This window comes from Plectropomus leopardus, chromosome 11, assembly GCF_026936395.1.
Source record: "Plectropomus leopardus strain MGB_pleo_1.0 chromosome 11, ASM2693639v1, whole genome shotgun sequence".
NCBI classification, from domain to species: domain Eukaryota; kingdom Metazoa; phylum Chordata; class Actinopteri; order Perciformes; family Serranidae; genus Plectropomus; species Plectropomus leopardus.
Genome location: NC_142186.1, coordinates 16171149 through 16192420, shown reverse-complemented (window position 1 = coordinate 16192420; position 21272 = coordinate 16171149). Strand labels below are relative to the sequence as shown.

The following is a 21272-nucleotide window of genomic DNA, read 5'->3' as shown; positions in this document are numbered from 1 at the left end:
GAGAAGCCTGCTCTGCAAATAATTTTAAACAGCTGAAAACCTATTTATTTAGTCTGGCTTTTAATTAATGTAATTCTTGTGATTATTATATCAATTCTCTAATATTTACTATTCTTACCTGTCTGTACTTTTTACCTTACCTTTATATTTTAACACCAACTGTCTTTTGATTGTCTAAACTTGTCATGTTTATGCCTTTGTTTTACATTTTCATTGTGAAGCACTTTGAGCTGCATCCCTTGTGTGGAAAGTGCTCTGTAAATAATTCATTATTTACAATTATTTTGCCTTTTTCGGTTGTTTTGTCTCTTTGTAGTCATTTTGTGTCTCTTTTGGGTTTTTCTGTGTGTCAATATGTACCTTTTAATGGTTGTTTTGCCCTTTTTGGTAGTTATTCTGTGTCTTGTTGCGAGTTCCTCTGCATCTCTTTGAGGTCATTTTGAGTCTCTAGCTGGTTGCTGCATGTTATTTTGAGTGACAATTTGCAGATGAAGGTCAGGTAGGCTGCTGACAGTTTGGGCCCCATCCATGGTTATGTGGCACGTTAACAATAGTAAAACTACTTACTGATGGCTGCAGTGCTTTTTTAACGTGTGCAATTATTTTACTCAAAGCATATAAACTGTCATTTCTGTTGCATCCAGCGAGTAGAACCATGTTTTCTACACGTTTCCTGAGCACTGAGGTGAACATGCAGGTATTTCAATTTTTTTTTAACCCAGTTGTGTGTGAATTCTCACATAGGTTTGAGTTGTTTATCCAGAAGAGGTCATGATTCCAGAAGAACAAAACCATCAAACAGCTTACGAAGATTTAATGTACATTTATTCTTACCACGTGGAACATATAGTATAAAGATTTCATACTGAATAAATGATATTCATTGAGCCAAAAAAGGGAAAGGGAGGAATTTACATGTTGTCTTAGCTACATAGTCTGAAATACAAATATGCAGAATCCATGACTGAAGAAAAATTGTCAAATGTGTACTTCATCTAGTTTATTTTTGTTGTACCAGGAGATAACAGGTTTGAGCCGTGTCTGCCGCACTACGGAGCTGTGGAGAGACCAGAGGTGTGGGTCTAATCAGCGGGGACTGGAGGTCACAGACCGTCTCACATGTCAGCCTCACCAATAACAAGTGTGAGAATAGTGACACAGACAGAGACAGACACAGAGAAAGGAAGTGTAATGTACAACATTATATATACACCACAGCAAAGCTGTATTTGAAGTTGAAAACCAGTCCTAAGAGGTGATTTCTTTTCATAAGGGTATTCATACAATCAAGGGATAAGAGGAGGTAAGGGTGTTGTAGGTTCTTGATACTTTGGGGAAGAAAGCCATTTTCTGTTTAACACCAAACTAAAATGACCTCAAAACTCTAAAAGAGCTGCATCTTCTGCTTCTGTGTGAAACGTGTGTTACAGAATGCTTACACTCAAGAGCAGTACGGTACAGAAAATGTCCTACAATCTACTGCACACTGCACAGGCCTCCCCGGTGAAGGTGTCTATTGACAGCACTTAAGTCTACTGTCGGGCTGACTGGTGAGAATCCAACTACAGCAACTATAACCAGTAGGCCACTTGTCAGTCTGCTTCACCTCTGAACATCAACCAGTTACAGACTCATTGTGCCCTCGAGGGGAGAGCTAGGGCACACTGTGTCTCCCAAACTCACTGTAAACGAGACAGCAACTTTGGTTACAGTTTTTGTTTTTCAGCTATTTATTTATTTAATTCATTTATTTATCTTTATTAAAAAGTACTTTTCCCCCAAGTGCAGAACAGTCTCCCAACCGTGGTGCTCTGCTCTGTGTCATCCAGTTGGCATTCTTGTTACAAGTAGTGTCACTTTGTGGGCATCTCTCTGGTTTGTAATCCACCACAGCTCTGTGATTACCCTCCTCGAGCGAGGACGGCCTGGGGAGGGCTCAGAGAATGGAGTCTGAAGGATTTTCATAAATTAAAGACAGTCACTTGAACTTTCCGTGCCCTGTTACACACACAAGCCAGGTTTCCAGGGAAGAGGGGATTGGGGATAAAACCCCCAAAAAGTGGAGCCACGGCTCCCTACAGCTGTCATGACTGGCCAATCAAAAAGAGTACATCACAGATAACATGAGAAACCAGCGAGTTCATTAGGGGGGACACTGAAAGGTCGAGGAGTCGGGACTCGTGTAGTGTGAACTCTGAGTGGTTCTCCTCCACCTTGGCTAAGGCGTGCAGAGCCCGGGCAGCTCGCCGCATCATGTCCGGGCTTGTGGGCTCGAAGTGCATCCCCTGTAGGTGTAGCAGAGAGCTCTGGCTCTGCTGAAGCTGTGTGGCAGCCAGACTATCCTCCAGGAAGCCCAGCAAGTTGCCCACGCTGCCTTTCTGGACAGCGATTGCTCGCGCTGCCACAGTGTCACCCTGTGCCAGGTTGGCCAGAAGGACCACGGCCATCTCCCTGCACACCGCAACCTTCCTGTCTCCGATTAGCCGCACCAGGTTCCCGTATAGCTTCTCCAACCGACTGAATGGCGGAGTGGCCAAGATGAGGTCCACATTGTTGTCTTGGATGCTTAGTTTGCTTAGTGTCTCCAGGACCAGTCTCTGAGGGGACAAAGCACTGTGGGGGCCTAAAGTGGGGAAGGGGTCCTGAGCCTCTGCTGATGGGCAGACAGCCCAGTGGAGAAGACCGTCCAACAGAGGCAAGCAGATGCTCTCAGGGTAGATGGAGAGGTCCAGTTGGCCTGAGATGTTCGCCAAAGTGACCAGTGTGTTCTCCCGCAGGAGCTCCAAGCAGTCCCACCACCATTCATCCCTTTGGCCTATTCCCTCGTCTGAATCCTCATCTTTCTCGTAGGTGAGCGGGGCCTGTTTGCGCTCAGGGTGCCTGTGGTGGAGCAGGATCAGGCGTCCCAGTAGCAGTAGCAGCCCTGGATGTTTGGACATCTCGTGGTCATTGCCTGGCACAAAGGAGAGACTGCGGACAATATTGGAGATACAAACGCAGCGCCGGGCTAAAGAATCCTGCCAGTTAGCCAGCGCAACGAGCGGCCCCTCGTCTTTACTGTGAGGCTCGTCCTCCAGGATGGTGCCAGTCTGCTGTTGCTGCTGGGTTAAAACACTGTTGGAGGAGGGAATGGGTCTGTTATTCTCCTGGTGACTTTTAGCAACTTTCTCAACTGTCTTTGTCTCAGAATCTGGTTTCTTCTCCTCCTCACTGCTGAGCGAGGGGCTGGCCTTCTCTGACACTGCTGCTGTCTCTTTTGGCCGTTCTTCTTCATCCTGATTCTTCTTTTTGTCTTCCTCAATTGGCAAACAGTTTTCCAGTATCACGTCTTCTGGGACTCGTCGCTTGAGTAAACTTGAGGGCACTGATATCCGTTCTCGTGGTTCCAAGAACTCCCTGCGTGGTTCAAAGTGAGTCTGGATGTGTTCTGTTGAGTCTCCCCCTCCAGCGCTCCAATGAAGTAACCCACTGTCAAACTCTTGTAGTTTGCCGTGATTATTGGACTGCCCAGTAAACGGGTCTTTCTTTCGTACCAACTTTAGGGGAAACTTGTCAAACTTGCTGGCCTGTTTGGGTCTCTCGTGGGCTGCTAAGGGTTGCGATGAGCCCGTCTGTTCTGATGAAGGACCCTTGCTTTTCCTCTCCTCATCTTCCGTCTTCTCATCTCGACCCCGAGACTCTGAGCACTGCTGCTGCTCCTCCTCCTCTTTAACACGAGCTGGCCCCTCCGTTTCTTGTTCTTCCTCCTCTTCATCATCATCATCGTCTCCTTCCTCTTCCATGTCCTCAGCTCGTGGATCCTCTTCTTCTGTGCTGTCCCTGTCTCCTTTCAAGGCATCGGGATCAAGCAGTGTCCTCTGGCCAGGGTCTCCCACCTCATACTCCCGCAGAATGCCAAAGATTTCAATGAGGCAGCGCCGGAAATACTCAACCACTAACTCCAGTAGGCCAGGCAACTGCAGGCAGAACATACATGCAGAAATATTTAGACATCAACATTTAAAACGCATGCTGTACCATTAAAAACCATCATGCGGGGCTCAATATTAAGTCTCACCGTGTTGAGATCAAAGGTGGAAATACTGTTATCATCATACAGGAGGATGTTGATGGTATCCAAAGCCCACGTACTCTCAGCCAATAAACCAGACTTTAATGACATCATGACTCTCCAGGCCTCCGGGGTTCCTAAAAAGTCACGATGAAAAACTCGATTGGTCCAATATAAGCATCAAATTGGAACAATATAGCCAGACTCAGCAGCATTGGGCATAATAAAGAAATTAAATATTTATAATCAATAGTCATACCGATATCTTTGACGGTGAGTCTCCGACGTGGTTTCAGGACAGGATGAGTAGCTTCTACAGAGCCAGGAGCAAAAGGCATGTCTCGTCTTATTAGAGGCGACTGCACCGGAGGGGGCACTATGTGAGACGCAGGCACTGGAGGGCCAGCCTTCTGCATCTTCATGACTCCGTGCATATAGGGAGATTTATTAGGTGATGTCCTGCTGTCCATGGGGCGGGGCATGGCGGCCGGGCTAGACACCTGTGGAATGTGGTTCTGCACACCCTGAGGGGGCTGGTAGTTGGACTGTACTGAACGAGGCATAGGTTGGCCAGGTCCTGCCGGACCATACGGAGGCTGCCGTGGGCCCATCTGACCCGCCCACTGGCCATCATGATTCATGCGCTGTTCGGATGACATCATCTCCTCCGAGCGGTTCATGCCAGGGTAACCAGGTCCCTGGGGAGGGCCCCCGGGGCCACCTTGTCGGCTGGGGTAGTTCTGATAGTTCATGTCTCGCGGTCCCTGCCACATACCTCCCTGAGGACCCTCAGGGCCCGACTGCATCATCTGAGGGGGCATGTTGGGCTGAGCATTGGGCCCCGTCGCTCCCTGCATACGTTCACGACCAAAGGGGAAGGGGAACTGATTGCCTGGGCCAGGTGGACGGCGATCCGAGCCGGGGTAGGGCCCACTGCCGCTGTACTGATTGTACGACTCCTGCTGTCCTGAAGAGGGTGCAGAGGCACCTCCTTGCTGTTGCTGCTGCGGTGGTTGTTGTCCACCGTGAAAGGGCCCACTATACTCCGCCTCATGTCGTTTTGATGGAGGATAACCCCCTTCCACAGGACGCTTGTAACTCTAAATATCAAAAAAGGTTCAGAGAGACACAAATATTTCATATAATTTTAACAGATATGTAAATACATGGGTTCATAACAGATTCCAGCTCAAAACACAATAAATCTAATATATGATTGCAACTCAGTCAAACAGAAAAAGAAACACTAAACCAATGCAGTGCATTTAGCATAGCGAGAGTGAAGTGCAGATGGATCATTGACCTGTTGTTGTTGTGGGTACATTCCAGGCTGCTGATTTGGGTAGGAGCCTGTAGGGGGCGTTCCCTGTCCAGGATACTGATTACCATAGGAATCATGCCTGCAAACATTATGCCTCATTAGTTTGATCATGAAAATATTATGCATCTCTAACTCACTGGATTAACTCATGGCCCACTGTTACACATGTACAGTCATACAGTCAGCAAACATTATGATTTATAGTGATGAATTTGTAACCAAAAGACATCCAGGGTTTCTTCTCATTAACAGCCTCACACTCAGTTACATGATAATAAATCTCCATCATACCCGTCTCAGTTCTATGTGTATGATTTATTAAATTTCCTCAAATATATTAAATATAAAGGCAAAAAGTAAATACTGAATATAAACACCCAACCCTTTTCCAACTGTGCTGCTCATTGCTTGACAAATAATACCTGTCCCCAGAGAATATCAATGGGATTCATACATTTCAAATTTAAAGTACATGTCACATCAGAGTAATGGTGCTTATATCACCACACCCACATACAATCAGCCCAAACCACAGAAATGTGAAGATTAAGCGCATTTGGAGTGAATATTTTTCACATGAAGGATGTCAACAAAATTCTAATGTTAATTTGTCAAGATAATTAATATTAAAATAATGTGAAATTACGTTGTGTCTAACCATATAGTACAACAGAATTAAATGAGGTGTCTTGGAATGACACGAAAGATCCTTCATACATTTCAAGCATTTCTAAAACACATTATTACATTAAGACTCACAAAAGAAATGTGTTTGTTTTATATGAAAAATGACAGCTTCCACTGATAGCAGCTTTAAACCCAATAAGCTTGTCGAATAAGTGCTGTGTGAACTGACCGTGGCTGCTGTGGTGGGAAGCGATTTGGCGAATACATCCCTGTGTCGGCATTGGCAGGCATCATAGGGTTTGGCTGAGGAGCACTGGATCCCATGTTGCCCTCTGGGCCCATTCCTTGCTCCGATCTGGGAAAACCATAACAATACACATTGGTTTGTTTTTCCATACTTTGCTACTCACAAACATACAAATTATACTTGAGCCCATCGAGGTACAATCATGTCGACATGAATACTTTGGTAGCAATTCAATATCAGAACTCTTTTCTTTAATCTGGCTTCTACAAGTCAAGTAGGTACAACAGGGCTCGGCAATATAGAGAAAATCAAATGTCACATATTTGACAAAATACCTAAATATTGATATCCCAAAGATATTGTTGTTGTTGTTGTTGTTGTTTACTATTGGTGCTGTTACAAAGTATTTACACAAAGAGATTTGCAATAAATAATCATTAGTAATGTAGATATTATGACCAAGCGTTTAAAGGCAGTTAATAGAACTGCTAAATCAGTCTGCTGCTGTCAGAGAATTACATCACTTCTACAACTATTCATCAAGATTTAATATTGCTATATCTACTCCTGTATCATAATATGGATTCAGCACTGATATGAGCCCAAACCTCAGGTAAGAGTGGGCAATCAGACATTTTGCAACTTATTTCTACTGATTTATTTTTCAGAGCAGCACAAATCCAGCGTATAACCCTCCTATCACAAAGATGATATATCAGTGCTCTAAGTCAGTGAGCGACATTGTTGATTGAAATGAATGATAAATGACTGAATGGTTATTTCATGAACCAATGGTTCTCAACCAGGAGGCCAAAGTCCCCTGACAAATGGGGAACAGTTGATTTTCACTATAGAAGTGAGCCCAGTGTAAGTAAAAGTCATAGGAGTGATTATTCTGATCATAGGTTTCACTTCCTTCAAAGCTTTTCTCCTGTAGTTGACAACTAAAAAAAATCTCAATCATATCTAACAACCAAAGTCTTTTCAGAAGGAGGTTCCTGAAGCAAATTATTGTTAAATACAGGTCCGTGACGTAATGTATTTTAATTTATTTGTCCTCGGCATAAAAAAGGCAGAGAACCACTGTCATAAACACCATGGAGTAAAGTGGAGTCACAAGATGGGCAGAGACATGACAGCAACATGACACATGTACCACAGTTCAACATCATCTTTTAAAAAAAAAAACCTGATGTGTTTGACTGGATTTGAAGACTATAATTAGTTCTGGTTTCCATAAAAGAACCACATTGATCCCCAGCAGTACATCATCAACTCCAAGCGCAATTAAACGTGTAAGAAGTCATTTTATTCTGTCCCCAAATCCCTAACATTTCTTAAAATTCAATAAAATATAAAACAAATTCAGCCTTACAGATACTGTTGAGGTGTGAAAAAAATGCAATCTCTTATTGAATGATTCTCACCTCCTGTCGTAACCTGGTCCATAGGGATACTGCTGTCTGGGCCCCATTGGCATCGTGCCCATGGCCCCAGGCGGTCCTCTGTTGAACGGGGGCTGCTGCTGTTGCTGCTGCTGTTGTGGCGGTTGCTGCTGCTGTTGGTCACTCACCCCGCTGTTAGGGCCCTGGCTAGCAGGTAGAAACTGCTCCCCAACTGGAAATGCATTCAAAATTAAAGCCCATTAACATCTAATTGACTGATAATGACTGATAATTAAGTAAGTAGTTTAGTTTCTAGGATAACACGATCCATTCAGATCGCCTGCACACCTTTCCGCATGTTACCAAATGGATCCTTGTTGGGTTCGTAGGTGCCCATGCGCCCTTGCATATCTGGTGTGTTCATGCCGGACTGATAAGCGGAGTTGGGCGTCATGTTCTTTCTGGGGAAAGCGGGGTCACTTCCTTCAGCGAAGGGGTCCTGCAGGTTAACACTGCTCCTAGAGAGAAGCAGGGGTGAGGGGGAATTCGGAGATAAGTGGGGGAGACGGAAGAAAAGACAGAAAGAAATTAGTCTCTCTTATCAGAATGTCTTTTGGAAGCTAGAATCCAAAAACAAAAAAGTCTTTTATGAAAGTCACCTGGACCCAGGGGGCATGGGGGGCATCTGGGTATGAGGAGTGGAGGCTGGGGTGGGAGGTTTTAGATCCCCACCTTCAGCCATGGAGCTGCTGGTGGACTGGGGTGTCTGAGGACCCTGCAGAGAGCCGGACCCAGCTGTGGAGCAGAGGGACGCTTCAGTTGGAAATAAGAGAGAAGCAGACAGACATGGTACTTTAATGACACTCAAACACAGCAAGTTATGTATTTTTGTTGCTTTCAAAGCGCATGAATGTGGGTTACTGAATTTGAACTGCAGTGAAACACGTGTTCAGTTGAAAAGAAGGCAGGAAGACGACTAACCTGGAGAGGGTGGCTGGACCTTAGCGGTTTGGTTCTTCTTGTTGTCTGAAAAAATCTCTGGTGGAGGGTCCTCGCCACGCTCAATTTTGCACTCGAAGGCGTACAGACACTGGATGTACTGTTTCTTCAAAGAGCTGGCAGCGCTGCTGGATGTACCCACATTCAGGGAGGTGGCCAGATCTCGCCATTTCTTATTCTTGCTCACCTGAGAGATACAGAATAGAGATTACAGTCGGGGGCAAGGAATAAACATACCATGGATTTTTTTTGTTTATAAGTGACTCACTAACCTGCGTCATGCCTCCGATCTCCTTGACTGACATATACAGCCGGAAGAGGTCGAGGGGTTTGCGTCCCACAGCTGGCAAGTTGGTCATGCCCATGGCTTTCTCTTCCATGAAGGCCAAAAAACGGTCCACCCACATCTTCCTGTCCGGCTCTGGTCCCAGCTCATACAGACGTGTTATCTTCTCATTGGTTGTGGTTGAAGAGTTGGACTTCTGTTTTGTGCAAGAGAAATAAGGAAAAAATAAAAATCCGGGACATACGAGGTGTTTAAACATTCAAAGATAAAAAAAAAATACTGTTATTACACCATAATGTAGACATGTTACCTTAGATTTGGGTTCTGGCTTGGGCGTTCCACTTCCATCTACTTTGTTATTCATCTTATTGTTCACCTCCGGACTGGGGGCCATACCTAAAAATAATGACAGGGATTAGAATTAGCTGTGAAATGGCCACAAAAGGAAACTATTAAGTTTATTATCTATTAAAAAGTGGAAATATTTCTGTACAACTCACCACTTGAATTATTGGCCATGTTTGGCCCCATGGGATACGGTGATCCACCTTGAGTGTTCATCATTCCAGGCATGTTGTTCATGGGAGGGCCATAGGGTGGGCCGGAGCCTATCATGCCTGGAGACATGTTGGGATAACCAGGCATCCTGGATGGAGGAAGACATGAATGAGCATCTAGTATTTACAAAAGTGACAAAGTAAGGTATCCAGGATGTCTAAAGGTATAATACACATAACTTTAATGTTTTTAAGACTTTTCACGATCATTTTAAACCAAATTTAAGACTGATTTCAAGAAAAAAAAACTTTTTTTTACTATATTCAAACATTGTCGGTTAAGTGCATCAATAAGTAGTGTGTATGTAGTCCCATGCATTATTAGATCGTGAGATTTCTCTACATTTTGTCAGTGCAAGTATAAAGACAATGGTAAAGTAAGAAGACTTGGTGGGTTGAGTAAATTAAAAGTTTGACTTATTTTAACAAACATAAATAAAACTGCATAAATAAAAATTAGATGTAATGTTTGTGACAGTTAAGACTTTTCAAAGGACCTGCAGACACCCTGGGTATCTGGTATTAAAGCGTAAGTGAGAAGTACGTCAGAGATCTTGTGTGTGGTTTATAAAAGTAGCCACTTGAGGATCCATCTTGAACTAACCTGTTGTGCATGGAGTTGGTGGCAGGGTGCTGCATGGCTGCAGGGTCCTGGGGCTTTCTGTTCATGCCAGGAGGAGGACACATCCCTGAGCCTACCTGGGGCGGCATGTTGCCCATGTTAGGAGGCATGTTTGGACCCATGTTGGGGCCCATATTTGGACCCATGTTGGGGCCATAGGGACGTGCCCCCATTTGATTAGGGGGCATCCTTCCCGGGGGCATGCCAGCATACGGCGGCCCCCCACCCTGACCTGCCATGGAGTTCAGTGGGCCCATGCCCGGCCCACTGTAGTTTGCGTTGGGCATGTTGCCATAGCCAGGTTGTCGAGGATAACCTAAAAATGACATTATAACAAAAATTTATAGGGTTAAGTAGTCACTTGGCTGGAACTGTATACTGGTTTGGGAAGAAAAAAAATAACTGCAACATCCAGAAGTCCGTTTGTATTAAACACTGAAGTTGGACTGGTGTAACTATGACTGAGTCTTTTCCCTAAGAGCTGTGTGAGGCAGACTTTTTCCCCACAGTGTGTTAGCAGAGAGCTATGCACCCTGAGCAACAAGCCTTCGTCACAGTCTCAGCTCTACTGACAGGAGGCTCTGCTACGTCAGCTGACTCTCTGCTTCACAGCTATAAATAGCTGCAACAGAGTCAGAGGGAGGGACCAACGGTAGCATGGTATTCCTATGAGGCAGGGGAGATATATGCCATAGGTTTGTCTAATGGGAAATGCACATGAAAAAAACTCACTTATAGATAGTAAATTAGGTGGAAAACTTTCACAAATCAAAACTTAAGCCTTAACCCCACCCCCCCTCTAGAAGCTATTTCACAGCTTATCTTTTCACAACATCTGAACAGAGTTTCCAAACTAAATGAAGCTCTCTCTATTCAACTAAAACCATGACAGAGACGATTTGTCAGAACATACCTTGGGGGCCATATTGTGTTCCCTGTTGTCCATAGCCACCCATGGAGTTGTTCTGCTGATATGGGCCCATCCCAGGATGCATCTGTCCCCCTGAGGACTGGCGTGGTGACAGTGCAGAGGCCGACTGGGGGGAGCCATAAGGGGGCATCTGAGGGTTTCTTTGCATAAACCCTGACAGAGGACATGACAGAGAGATAGTACTTAGACTCAGATGCTACAACAAACACTCCTGACATGTTGACCTCTGCGGACACGACAGCATACCTCTGTCCTGGGCCATAGGAGACTGGCTCATTGCAGGGTGGAGACTCCCATCTGACTGCACGCTTGATGGCCTGGGAGGCATCTGGGTCCCTAAACAATAATATTTATGTGAGGTTAGTGTCAGCTAGAAAAAAAATACAACAGAGTTTCTAGCCATTGTGGTAAGAATGTAGCTACTGTGATTATTTCGATTTAGATCAATTTCCATTTTTAAGCAATTAACAATGCTAAAACCAGCATGTATCCACTTAGCTCCTTTCAAGGTACAACATTTTAAGTAGGAAATTAAAGAATATTTCTCTTTTTAAAGATATATTAATCTCAATTTTGTGGGTGTTAAAATGTCAACCCTTTGCAGGATACCATTTGAGAAAACCATTTTAAGAATATGGTCAAAACAGATTCAAATCAATGATCAACAAGTTTACTTATTGTAGAAGTTCAAGGTAAAAGTCCCTTTTTAATGAGTGGATGATCAGTGCATTTCAACTTAAATATTCCTCATCACGATACCCTTATCAGTCATCCATGTACTAATAATGATTTTTACTTATAATCAGAGTGCCTCTGATGCGTTTCAGACAGCCAACTTATATCATGAACTTCAACATTTAGTAAGCTGGTCAGTTATTGTTTCTAATTCTGGCCCTATCCTCAAAAATCACCTGTTTTTTTTTCTTTCAACAACAGCTGGTTCCTCGACCCAGTGCAGCACTCCCTTTTTTAAACACAAGTGTGGTATTCCTAAGTATTTGGCTCAGTTTTTTGGTCAGACTTTTGTAAAACAAGTCCAACTTAACAACCTCCCGCAATTCTCAAAGCCACATTTAACCACACTGTACCCACAGACTGTCCATCCATACAAATGCAGGTTTTGTGAACAACCACTTTCCAACCAACAGAACTCAAATATTGTTAAGTGTATCGAGATGATTGAGGAAACCAACTATAGCAGGCCAAGTTTCGAGTAAAAGTGTGATTAGGACGTCTTTAACGATTCCATTTGCTGTAGTTTGATGCATCCGAAAAAGCAGGGCTTTACGTAGAGAGCGTGACAGCTTTTTCTTACAGCTTCAAGAAAGTTGTAAAAAACTAGATTATCAAGTCATCAGGGTGTGAAATATAGGGGTATGAATCACAGCTTTCATCACTATACAAGATTTTATCGATTCTTTAGACAATGATATGATGTTCACGAATATAACCAGGTGCTAGGCCTCTGGTGCTGTTTGAATATGTAGAGAGGAGTTGTGCTTATATAGAAATGGTGACATGCGGGTGTCATGGGAATTTCAAAAAAGAGGCTTTCCTTGAAGATAGAGATATATATTGATGTTTTTAATTTGCATCAATGATATTTGGTTCTTAATCATTGAATCGATATATCGATCCACATTACCGTTTTTACACTCCCAGTGAGAAGGAGGACATTTAAATAAGGAAATTCAAATTGATTATAATAACATACTTTTTTTTATCTTGTTAGTGTTCTCCTTTAAATATTTAAACCAAATTAAAAATTTGGGTTGGTATGAAGTACATTCTTCCCTTTTAATGCAGAATCAACACAAACAAGTTGTCACGACCTGCGGCTCAAGTCATTTGGTGTCTCCATCACAAATGTCAGAATTACGCTACTGATCATATGCCTCATTTTAATGTGCGACTGATCAGCCCACCTGGCATGTTGGCGGGTGACAGCGGTCCTGTACGGGGTGTGCTGGCGCTTGCAGGGGAGCCAGCTGGCGAAGGTGAAGGCCCTCGGATGCCTGGCAGGTGGGGAGATGTGTGAGGAGAGAAGGGCGACTGAGCCTGGTTACTCTGCTCACCCTGACTGCTCGACACACCTGACGTGCTCACACCGGGACTCAGAGCACCCTCTGTGCCTGTGGGCAGGTCATCGATGGACCCTGACAGGTCCTGAAAACATGCACAGGAAGAAAAGAAGTGGAGTCAACAAACATGGCATCTTCAAGAAAAAGGACAATTTGCAACTGCAGAGGATTGAGCTTTTTTTTTTTGCACGGCAATGTTTATTTTAAACACCGTCTGTAGTATTATGTTGCAACTCCTTCTCTGTTGTTTAGATACGAGTGGCACACATACAAATACTACACACACACACATACACAGACCCAGAGGCCTTTGTCCTTATTTATCTTTTTCAAAGAAAAAAAAAAATGAGTGCGCATTAGTGCCAGGGGTTGTCATGGTTACTGAGGTTTGTAGGATGCGAGCCGAGTCAGCATATAGCAGCAGCCCTGCCATGTGATTTCAATACACAAACAAACTCGCTTGTATTCATCTTAGATTTACCCATTTACACAGCTCCTTTTCCACACAGCTGCCGCTCAACTACCACCAACAGCACAAAGTCTAAAATCACCAAGGGATGGAAAGCACAGCGGCCACCGCACGAACATGCAGCAAAATGAAAGCTGTTGAAACATTAACACCTGACATTTAAAAGGAGATTTTCAAAGCCTTGTATTGACATATATTTGAGAAATGGTCAACTAAATACATCATGTGTAATAAAAACTACAAGATGCAAACAGAAACTAGCGCTCTTACATGTGGGTGAACAGCTAAAACACAGAGAAAAGGATTTTTATGTTCCAACAGTGATATAACAGGCAACTGACCGGAAGGCTGGAGGGGCGGCCTTGACTGTCCTCTGGGCCAGATTTAGGCTGAGTGGATGGAGGGGCGTTGGACTGAAATGAGTCCTGGGTTACCTCCTAAAAAGCATCAGAACACATGCTTAGCAACACTGCCAGACTGACAGGAAAGCATGCATGTGAGCACACACAGAGAAAAATAGTTAAGTATGATGAACAGGATCCCGGGCTGAGGGCAGTACCTGCTGTTGTGGAGGAGGAAAGCGCTGATAAGGTGACTGTTGTGCTTGCTGCTGCTGCTGAGGGGTCTGCGGGTACGCTGCAGGCTGGCCCTGTGGGTGTTGGCTGTGTCCTGGTGGCTGCTGTGGTGGCTGAGACTGTGTCTGCTGTTGCTGCGAGGGGGGCTGCTGAGGCCCCGGTGTGGATCCTGGGTAGCTGGACTGGCCCTGTGATCCGGGGGGTTCCTGGGAACTTGGCTGCTGCGGGGCCTGGCTGGGAGGACCCTGCTGCTGGGCGTAGAGAGACTGGCCAGATTGTGGGGCTGAGGTTTGGGAATAAGGGGGCTGAGACTGTGGGGGCCCTTGGGATGGGCCTGGCAGTGGCCCCTGGGACTGCGGGGGCATGTGGGGCTGCTGATAGGGTTGTCCTCCCTGGGTGTGTGGAGCAGAAGACGGTGGAGGGTGGGTTTGCCCCGGGTACGGTGTCTGGCCACCCGGTTGTCCTGGTGGGGGCTGGGGGTAGGGCGTTTGCTGCTGGCTGGGGTGAGGAGCCTGGCCAGGCTGGCCATAATATGGTGCCTGGCCCTGAGAGCCATAGCCTCCTGGTCCCTGCTGTCCGTAAGATCCAATCTACACAAAATACACAAACACACAAGACCTTAAACACAAATGAAAAAAAAAAAACTAATAAAATCAAGAAACTGACGACTTACAGCACTGTGCAAGAGTCCTAGGCCAACATAGATTTGTTGTTTTAGCAAAGCTGTAATGAGGATGTGTTTTTTTTCCTCAGTGTCTTTACTAAGATACCAACAAAGAATACAGACAACAGTAGAAATTTTAAAACCCACAAAAAGTCAGATCAAAATGGCTTCTTCAGGCTGAAGTCAATATTCAGTGTGAAAGATTGAATCGTACAACCAGAACAAATAGCTCAATCAATTAATATTGAGCTTTGGACATGTCTTGAATGCAATCTGATATAAATAAATCTGAAGTTTCGTACTATAATTCTCATATTGTCTGCCCAAGACAGGTCAAGACATGCTAAGTGGAAAGGGAGGTCACACTAAATACTTTAATCTTCAGCATGTTGAATTTTTTCCCCGAAATATTTGCATTTTTTAATAATGTATACACATTTCCTGTATGTTCTAGTTTTACTTTAGTATAAAAACACTACTGAGAATTAAATATGTATGACCATTATGAGCTTGCTGAAATAACAAAATGTCAGGTGGCCTAAGACTTTTGCACAGTGCTATTTCTAAATGATATAAATTATGTGAAATACCTGTGGACCATACGGCATGCTACCCATGCTTCCAGGGGTTCGTCCTTGCATTCCCACTGGGAATCGCTGAGGACCTGGAGGACCATAACCCTGGCCAGGGTAACCGGGCCCCTGTTGCGGACCTGTGGGAGGCCCCTGCTGTGTCTGCTGACTGTATGGACTGCCTGCTCCGTATGGTTGACCTCTCATTTTCCCCATTGGGTCCATAGGACCAGGTGGCTGGACATGGTGAGAAAATACATCAAGTCAACAACCAAAAAGCAACGAAGAAATCTAAATAGCAAGTGTTTCATCTTACATGCAGCTCTCCAAAATCTTAACTATGATGTTACAGTCTGTCCCTAAAACACTTGGCTGCAGTCTGTTTCTTTTACAGGACTAAAAGCGTAAAGACAAACTTCAATGAATGAGAAAATTGTGGGGGTTTTCACCTTATTTCCCACGGTCATTACCCTGATTTTTTTTCACCTCACTTCATAGTTTCGGAAGTCAAGAGAGCTATATATATCTACTTTCAAATGGAGGGCAGTCTGCCCAATCTTAAACATATCCCAGCTGTGCTCCTGTTTTGAGCCTGGTCCAAGTAGCTTTTTTCCTCCCCAGAGGAGGCAGTTTGGCTCTGGATGAATGACACCAGAAATGAAGGAAGCACTTTCACAACAGCAGGAGAGAGTGAAAAATGCACAACAGTACATTCTGTCTATAACCCCAAATGTTAGTGTAGACACTCTCTCTCAAGTAAAAACTTGGTGTTACTAAATCATCAATGTCTTCAAAATAGTGCAGGGCTATGCCAGCACGATGCATTTAAGATCAAATCATTCCCTCACCTGCACCAGTATTATCTGGCACTGAAAAGGTTGGGTATTTTAAGATGATTTCTACTAAAGAACATCTACTTGAAAGTGAAAGTATCCCCTTACATTACATCAAGTGAATTCCCACATGTGCACTTTGCTGAGAAGAGCGTCCTCAGCCTAACAACAGCCCTTTACAAATAGTATGCAAAAGGCCTTACTTGACATTTTGCAGATCCAAGATAATGAAGTGAAATAAATAAGAGCAGCACATGGCTAATCTGCATAAGACAGAGAGGAAACTCCCTTGGCCAGTGAGAGATGGTGGACTGCCTTCTGATTGGCTTGGGGGGAGGATTGGGGGGAATTCTTTGCAGTCAAACTTGTGTGGCATGCCAGACACAGCAGAAACACACACACAAACACACACACACACACACACGCACACAGACACACACACACATCCTCACAGGCAGAGGTCAAATTTGCCTTTTGCTACTCTGAAACAAGTTACGATATGAAACAAAGACAGCTGTCAGTCTAGAATTTGTTTATCAAGGGACCATCAAAGATAAGAAATAAGGTTGTTTGTACATCAACAAGAAAAATGTAATGATAGAACATAACAGAACAGCAGATGTTGTCTGAAGCCAGACATGTCCAAAGTTTGAGCCAATTGTGGCCGTCAGACTGATTTTAAATGGCCCTCAGCTTGTCTCCCAAAATATATGATTAACACAATATTGGTTAATCAAGCAAGATCACTTTGCATTTATTTTCATTCACCTCATGAAGGCAGGACAATCGCAATTTGTTCAAGCACCAAGCGGGAACTACATATGCAAAAGTAACGTGCTTTCATAAACAGGCGGTAAACATGCAAACAGACGGCTGCCTAACACCAAGTATTTTCTGCAAGCTAGCATGCATGGCCACGGCAAACAAGCAAAAAGTTGTCAGCCAGGGATGCTGCTTTTAGGAGTTTTGGGAAGTTTAATTCTTTTTCATTTAAAACGAAAACAGATGCATTTGTGTCATCTGTATGTGATTTTTTACAATTACACATATGATGCAAGGAGGAGCTGGCCCTGAGGTATTCTTACATTATCTAATGTGGACACCCCTGTCTTAAGACACTGTTGTTTACTTTTGATGACTGAAGTAATACTGCGATATATTTTTGTATGATTTGAAACAAACTGACACTCACATTATACACAATGGTGCAGAGTGCAGCTGATGTATGAGGCAGGGATGCACAATACTGGATTTTAATGATAACATATATGACGATATTTAACAACGAATAGCTGATACTGATGTCAATATATTCACTTATTTCCCCAACAAGTTTTTTCTGTAGTGGAACGAACATCTTATTATGAATACTCTTTTTGTGATGACCATCCAACAGATGGAGAAATACAGTACAATCCCTTCTGTAAAATATGGAAAACACTTTAATTTAAGGTTGATGTCTTGCACATGTTCTCTTTCTCAAAAAGGGGAAAATATCGTTCATATCAGCAGAAATCAACAAGTTGGCCGATTCCAATGCTTTATTTTAAAGCCAATATCAGACTATACTGACGATGAGCCAATATTATCATGCATCCATAGCATGGGCCATCAAGCTGCAAGTATGTGATGGGAATGCTCCTAATGGTATTATTGAAACCAGGCTGCATGCATGTTAAAACAAACAGCTTGGGGTTTCAATTTATGGGGAAAATATCTGTCAAAAGATAAAATGAAAATGACAAAACTATACATTATTCATGTCCCAGTTTCTCCAACACTGGGCTACATGAAGTGTTGAAAGTGGTGCAGAGAAAAGGAGTGAAGCAGCAGTACCTCTGGTGACCCTGTGATGAATTAGTGCTGTGTGCTCTTATCAGCAACTGTTGCCTTGCATCACATGTAATTAGAAATGGCCATGAGCAGCGGATGAGGAGCCAATCAGATTTCAGCTAGCATGTCAACCAAAGACCAACTATCTCCTGGCTTTGACAGCAGGATTTTACCTCCACAATTCAAATCCCAGTGCAAACTGCAATCTGCAGGCTGCAGTCACTCACTCATGAGACTGAGCTGACTGTTTACAGGCAACATGCATGGGAAGCCCAGCAGCTTTTCAGCACGGGCAAAACCCTTTTAATTAATTTACGATTAAAATGTAATAAACAACATCGTTTACAGACATGTCACAGGGCATTTGATGGATTTAAACTGAACCTACATGTGCCATTTAACTAACCGTGAGCAACACATTCCTTCCGACGTAGCCACAAAATTACAGCTTATCGGGCTGGAAAACAATATAAACGTGTCTGTATGAGCAACTATCACAAACTATTGCGTGTGTGAACACGGTGTCGTTTACACATATTCGTGTGGTATGAACACATTTGAAACAGAATAAATACAAAGTATAATACGCGTAGAGCAGCTATGGGAGAAAAAACGAGCCGTTGCTCTTCGGCGTGTATTTTCGCCCCTTTTCAAAGTCGGGCCTTCTTTGCTCCCTGAACGTCCTTACATCGTTTCAACAACTTATATCTCCTACAAGCGGCACTCTAGTGTTGCTACAAACCTTTGTCGACATATTAAAAACAACAATTATTTAACGGTCTGGTGTAAAGGAAAAAAACACACACGAGAGGCAGCCATTTTAGAGTCTTTGCGAACTCAGACAATGGCTGGCCTGCTACGTTGTGAACTAGCTAGGAGGAGGGAAGCTAAAGCCCACATCGTGTCCCTGCAATAATGTGACTTTACCTGGTTTCTAACTAGCGGCTGCCCGGCACTTCCAGGGCTCATGGGCGACGGGTGATGGCTTCTTTGTTGCCAACCCGGATTGCTCCCTCCATACAGCCCGCTACTGCCCATGTCTGCTGGTCCCTTACTAGCTCCTTCTTGGCTACTGTAGTCATTAGACGGGTAGTTTGGGTATCCCCGCGTTGAGCTGGGGGACGTTAGGAGCTTGTTGAGTGTCGGTGTGGATGTAGGTTGCGGGTTTCCAATGTTATATCTCTGGTTACTGTAAGATCCAGCCATCGCCGAGGGTCCTCCCGCTGGTGGCTGCTGCTGCTTAACGTTAGCTGGCTGCCCCCCAGCTGTCGGCGCCTGGGTGCTGCGAGGGGAGTTCATGGCGTACGCTTGGCCGGGGTAGGGAGTCCTGTTCGGGAATGGGTTGTAATTGTTAAACTGGTGGTTTGAAAAGTCGTGTGAATTGGGTTGATACGCGTCCATCATGTTGCTCGACTGAACGACCGGACCCGCAGCAGCTGCCATGCCAGGGCTTTGTTGTCCGCCATGTTGATGAAAAGGGGCCCGACCGTAGTGCTGACTGTATCCGTACGAAGGTGGAGGGAACGCGGCACCGTGGTGATGCACCATGCCGGGGTGGTTGTTCCCCTCCGGTCCGACAGAGTCATTCTGGTTATTATTGTTAGCCCTGGGCGGGTTCCCATTCCCGTTCTTCATCTCAGGTTCCCCTCCTCCCCCTGCATTTCCACCGTCGGCCCCGTCCTGCAGATCCCCCCGGCCCGGCGATCCGCTCTCCAAGCCCGGCTGCTTTTTGTCTGACTGCTTCTCCCCCGGTGCCGACTCCTCCTTGGGGTCTCGATCCGGCTTTTTGAGTTCGGAAGGCGGGCTTGTGTTCAGAGTGGCGGCGCTGGCGACCTGAGCGGCCATGATATACCCCCCCACCCCACCTCTCTCTCCCTCTCTCGGCGAGTCAGTCACAATCAAAAGCTAGCATTGAATATAAATAATTGTTTATAACCATTTATCCTTGTGCCGATTCATTCCCACCCCTCACACCGGACCGAATCCGGCCGCCATCCCGGTTCCGGTTCCGTAAGTGGGTTAGAAATAGGATGGAGGCTCCATACAATGCGTAAAAAAGCGACAGAAATTGTTGTGGGAGTTGTGTTACTGAGCCCGGGTAGAGGCAGGGAGCAAACCCAACCAACACGAGGCTCCGCTACATACAGCCATTTTACTGAGCCGCATGGAGGGCTGCAAAATATGCACCGGATCCGCTCCAATCCGGACTGAACTTTTTTTTTTTTTTTTCTTACAACCACATTGTCTTTTTCCCCCATAGGTGGAATATTTTCTCCACATGAAGAGACTCAAATGTTCATACAACTCACTAATGATGTGTTGCCACATATAAGCAGTATGTACTTCACTGCAACCGTTAAAGAGGCTGTATATGACAAAAATACTAATATGCATGGTGAATTTCATGAGTAATCAGTGCAGGAGGGAGCTGATTAATTCATGAAATATATGATTTTTCAAGTGCATGATGTGGATGCCACAGCTGCAAGAGTACTGCAGTTCAGTTCATGGCTTGCACACACATTCTTGCTTGAAAACAGGTAGAAATGCATCTTTAAATATGTTCATTTTTGAAATATTCCTGTGCACAAAGCACTAAATCCTGGCCTTATTGGACTTTTGTTCCTCTCTTACAACCAAATTGTCTTTTGTACCCATAGGTGGAATATTTTCTTTACATGAAAAAAATGTTCACACAATATAAATGCATTGTCACAGCTCATTACATAATCCCATTTTGGAAGCATATAATCAAGAATGTGCCTGAGAGAAAAGTGTGGTCTTTGTCTCTCGAGTATTTTCATCCTAATAAAGTGAGTTGAGTTACATTTAAATTAATTCACAGATTCTACCCAGCAAAATGTTTCCTTAAGAGATTAAAAAATAATAATAATAATAATTATCAAATGAAACTGCTTCATGATTATTTTGGAATTATCCTCATACAAAGACAATTTGGTCAGACACTCTAATGTTTATCCAAACATATTTCATTGCCAATTTTTCTTTTTGTGTCACAGATTTTGTCTTCGGTGTGTTTGATTTTGAGATGGAGAAATTTAGGAAAATGTTTTATAATAAATCTTTATTTGCTAAATATCACATCCACAAATGAAAATTCAGTGGTTATAAACCATTCTCTCCTTTATTCACGAATGAACTCAATGAATATGTGGACGCTATTAAATCTTATTAAAATTTAATCTATTGAAGCCTTGA

General features: G+C 44.1%; 1 protein-coding gene across 5 annotated transcripts; it reads right to left on the bottom strand.

Moving 5' to 3' along the window:
* Positions 1–808: 808 nt before the first annotated feature.
* Positions 809–20203, bottom strand: arid1aa (AT-rich interaction domain 1Aa). 5 transcript variants are annotated; one of them, XM_042489116.2, is made up of 20 exons: positions 18981–20203; positions 15406–15624; positions 14136–14741; positions 13918–14013; positions 12952–13192; positions 11273–11362; positions 11009–11179; positions 10078–10411; positions 9417–9562; positions 9227–9312; positions 8903–9112; positions 8613–8817; positions 8291–8426; positions 7980–8149; positions 7674–7863; positions 6229–6354; positions 5355–5451; positions 4311–5151; positions 4058–4188; positions 809–3956 (listed from the first exon to the last, which is right to left on the bottom strand). In XM_042489116.2, exons 1-20 carry the CDS (start codon positions 19896–19898, stop codon positions 2085–2087), a joined length of 6885 nt encoding a protein of 2294 aa, XP_042345050.2. In that variant the 5' UTR covers positions 19899–20203; the 3' UTR covers positions 809–2084. The 5 variants fall into 5 exon arrangements, with proteins under 5 accessions (XP_042345050.2, XP_042345051.2, XP_042345047.2 ...); XM_042489117.2 differs by having other exon boundaries at positions 7980–8146; XM_042489113.2 differs by having other exon boundaries at positions 8291–8444; positions 18981–20202.
* Positions 20204–21272: the final 1069 nt, after the last annotated feature.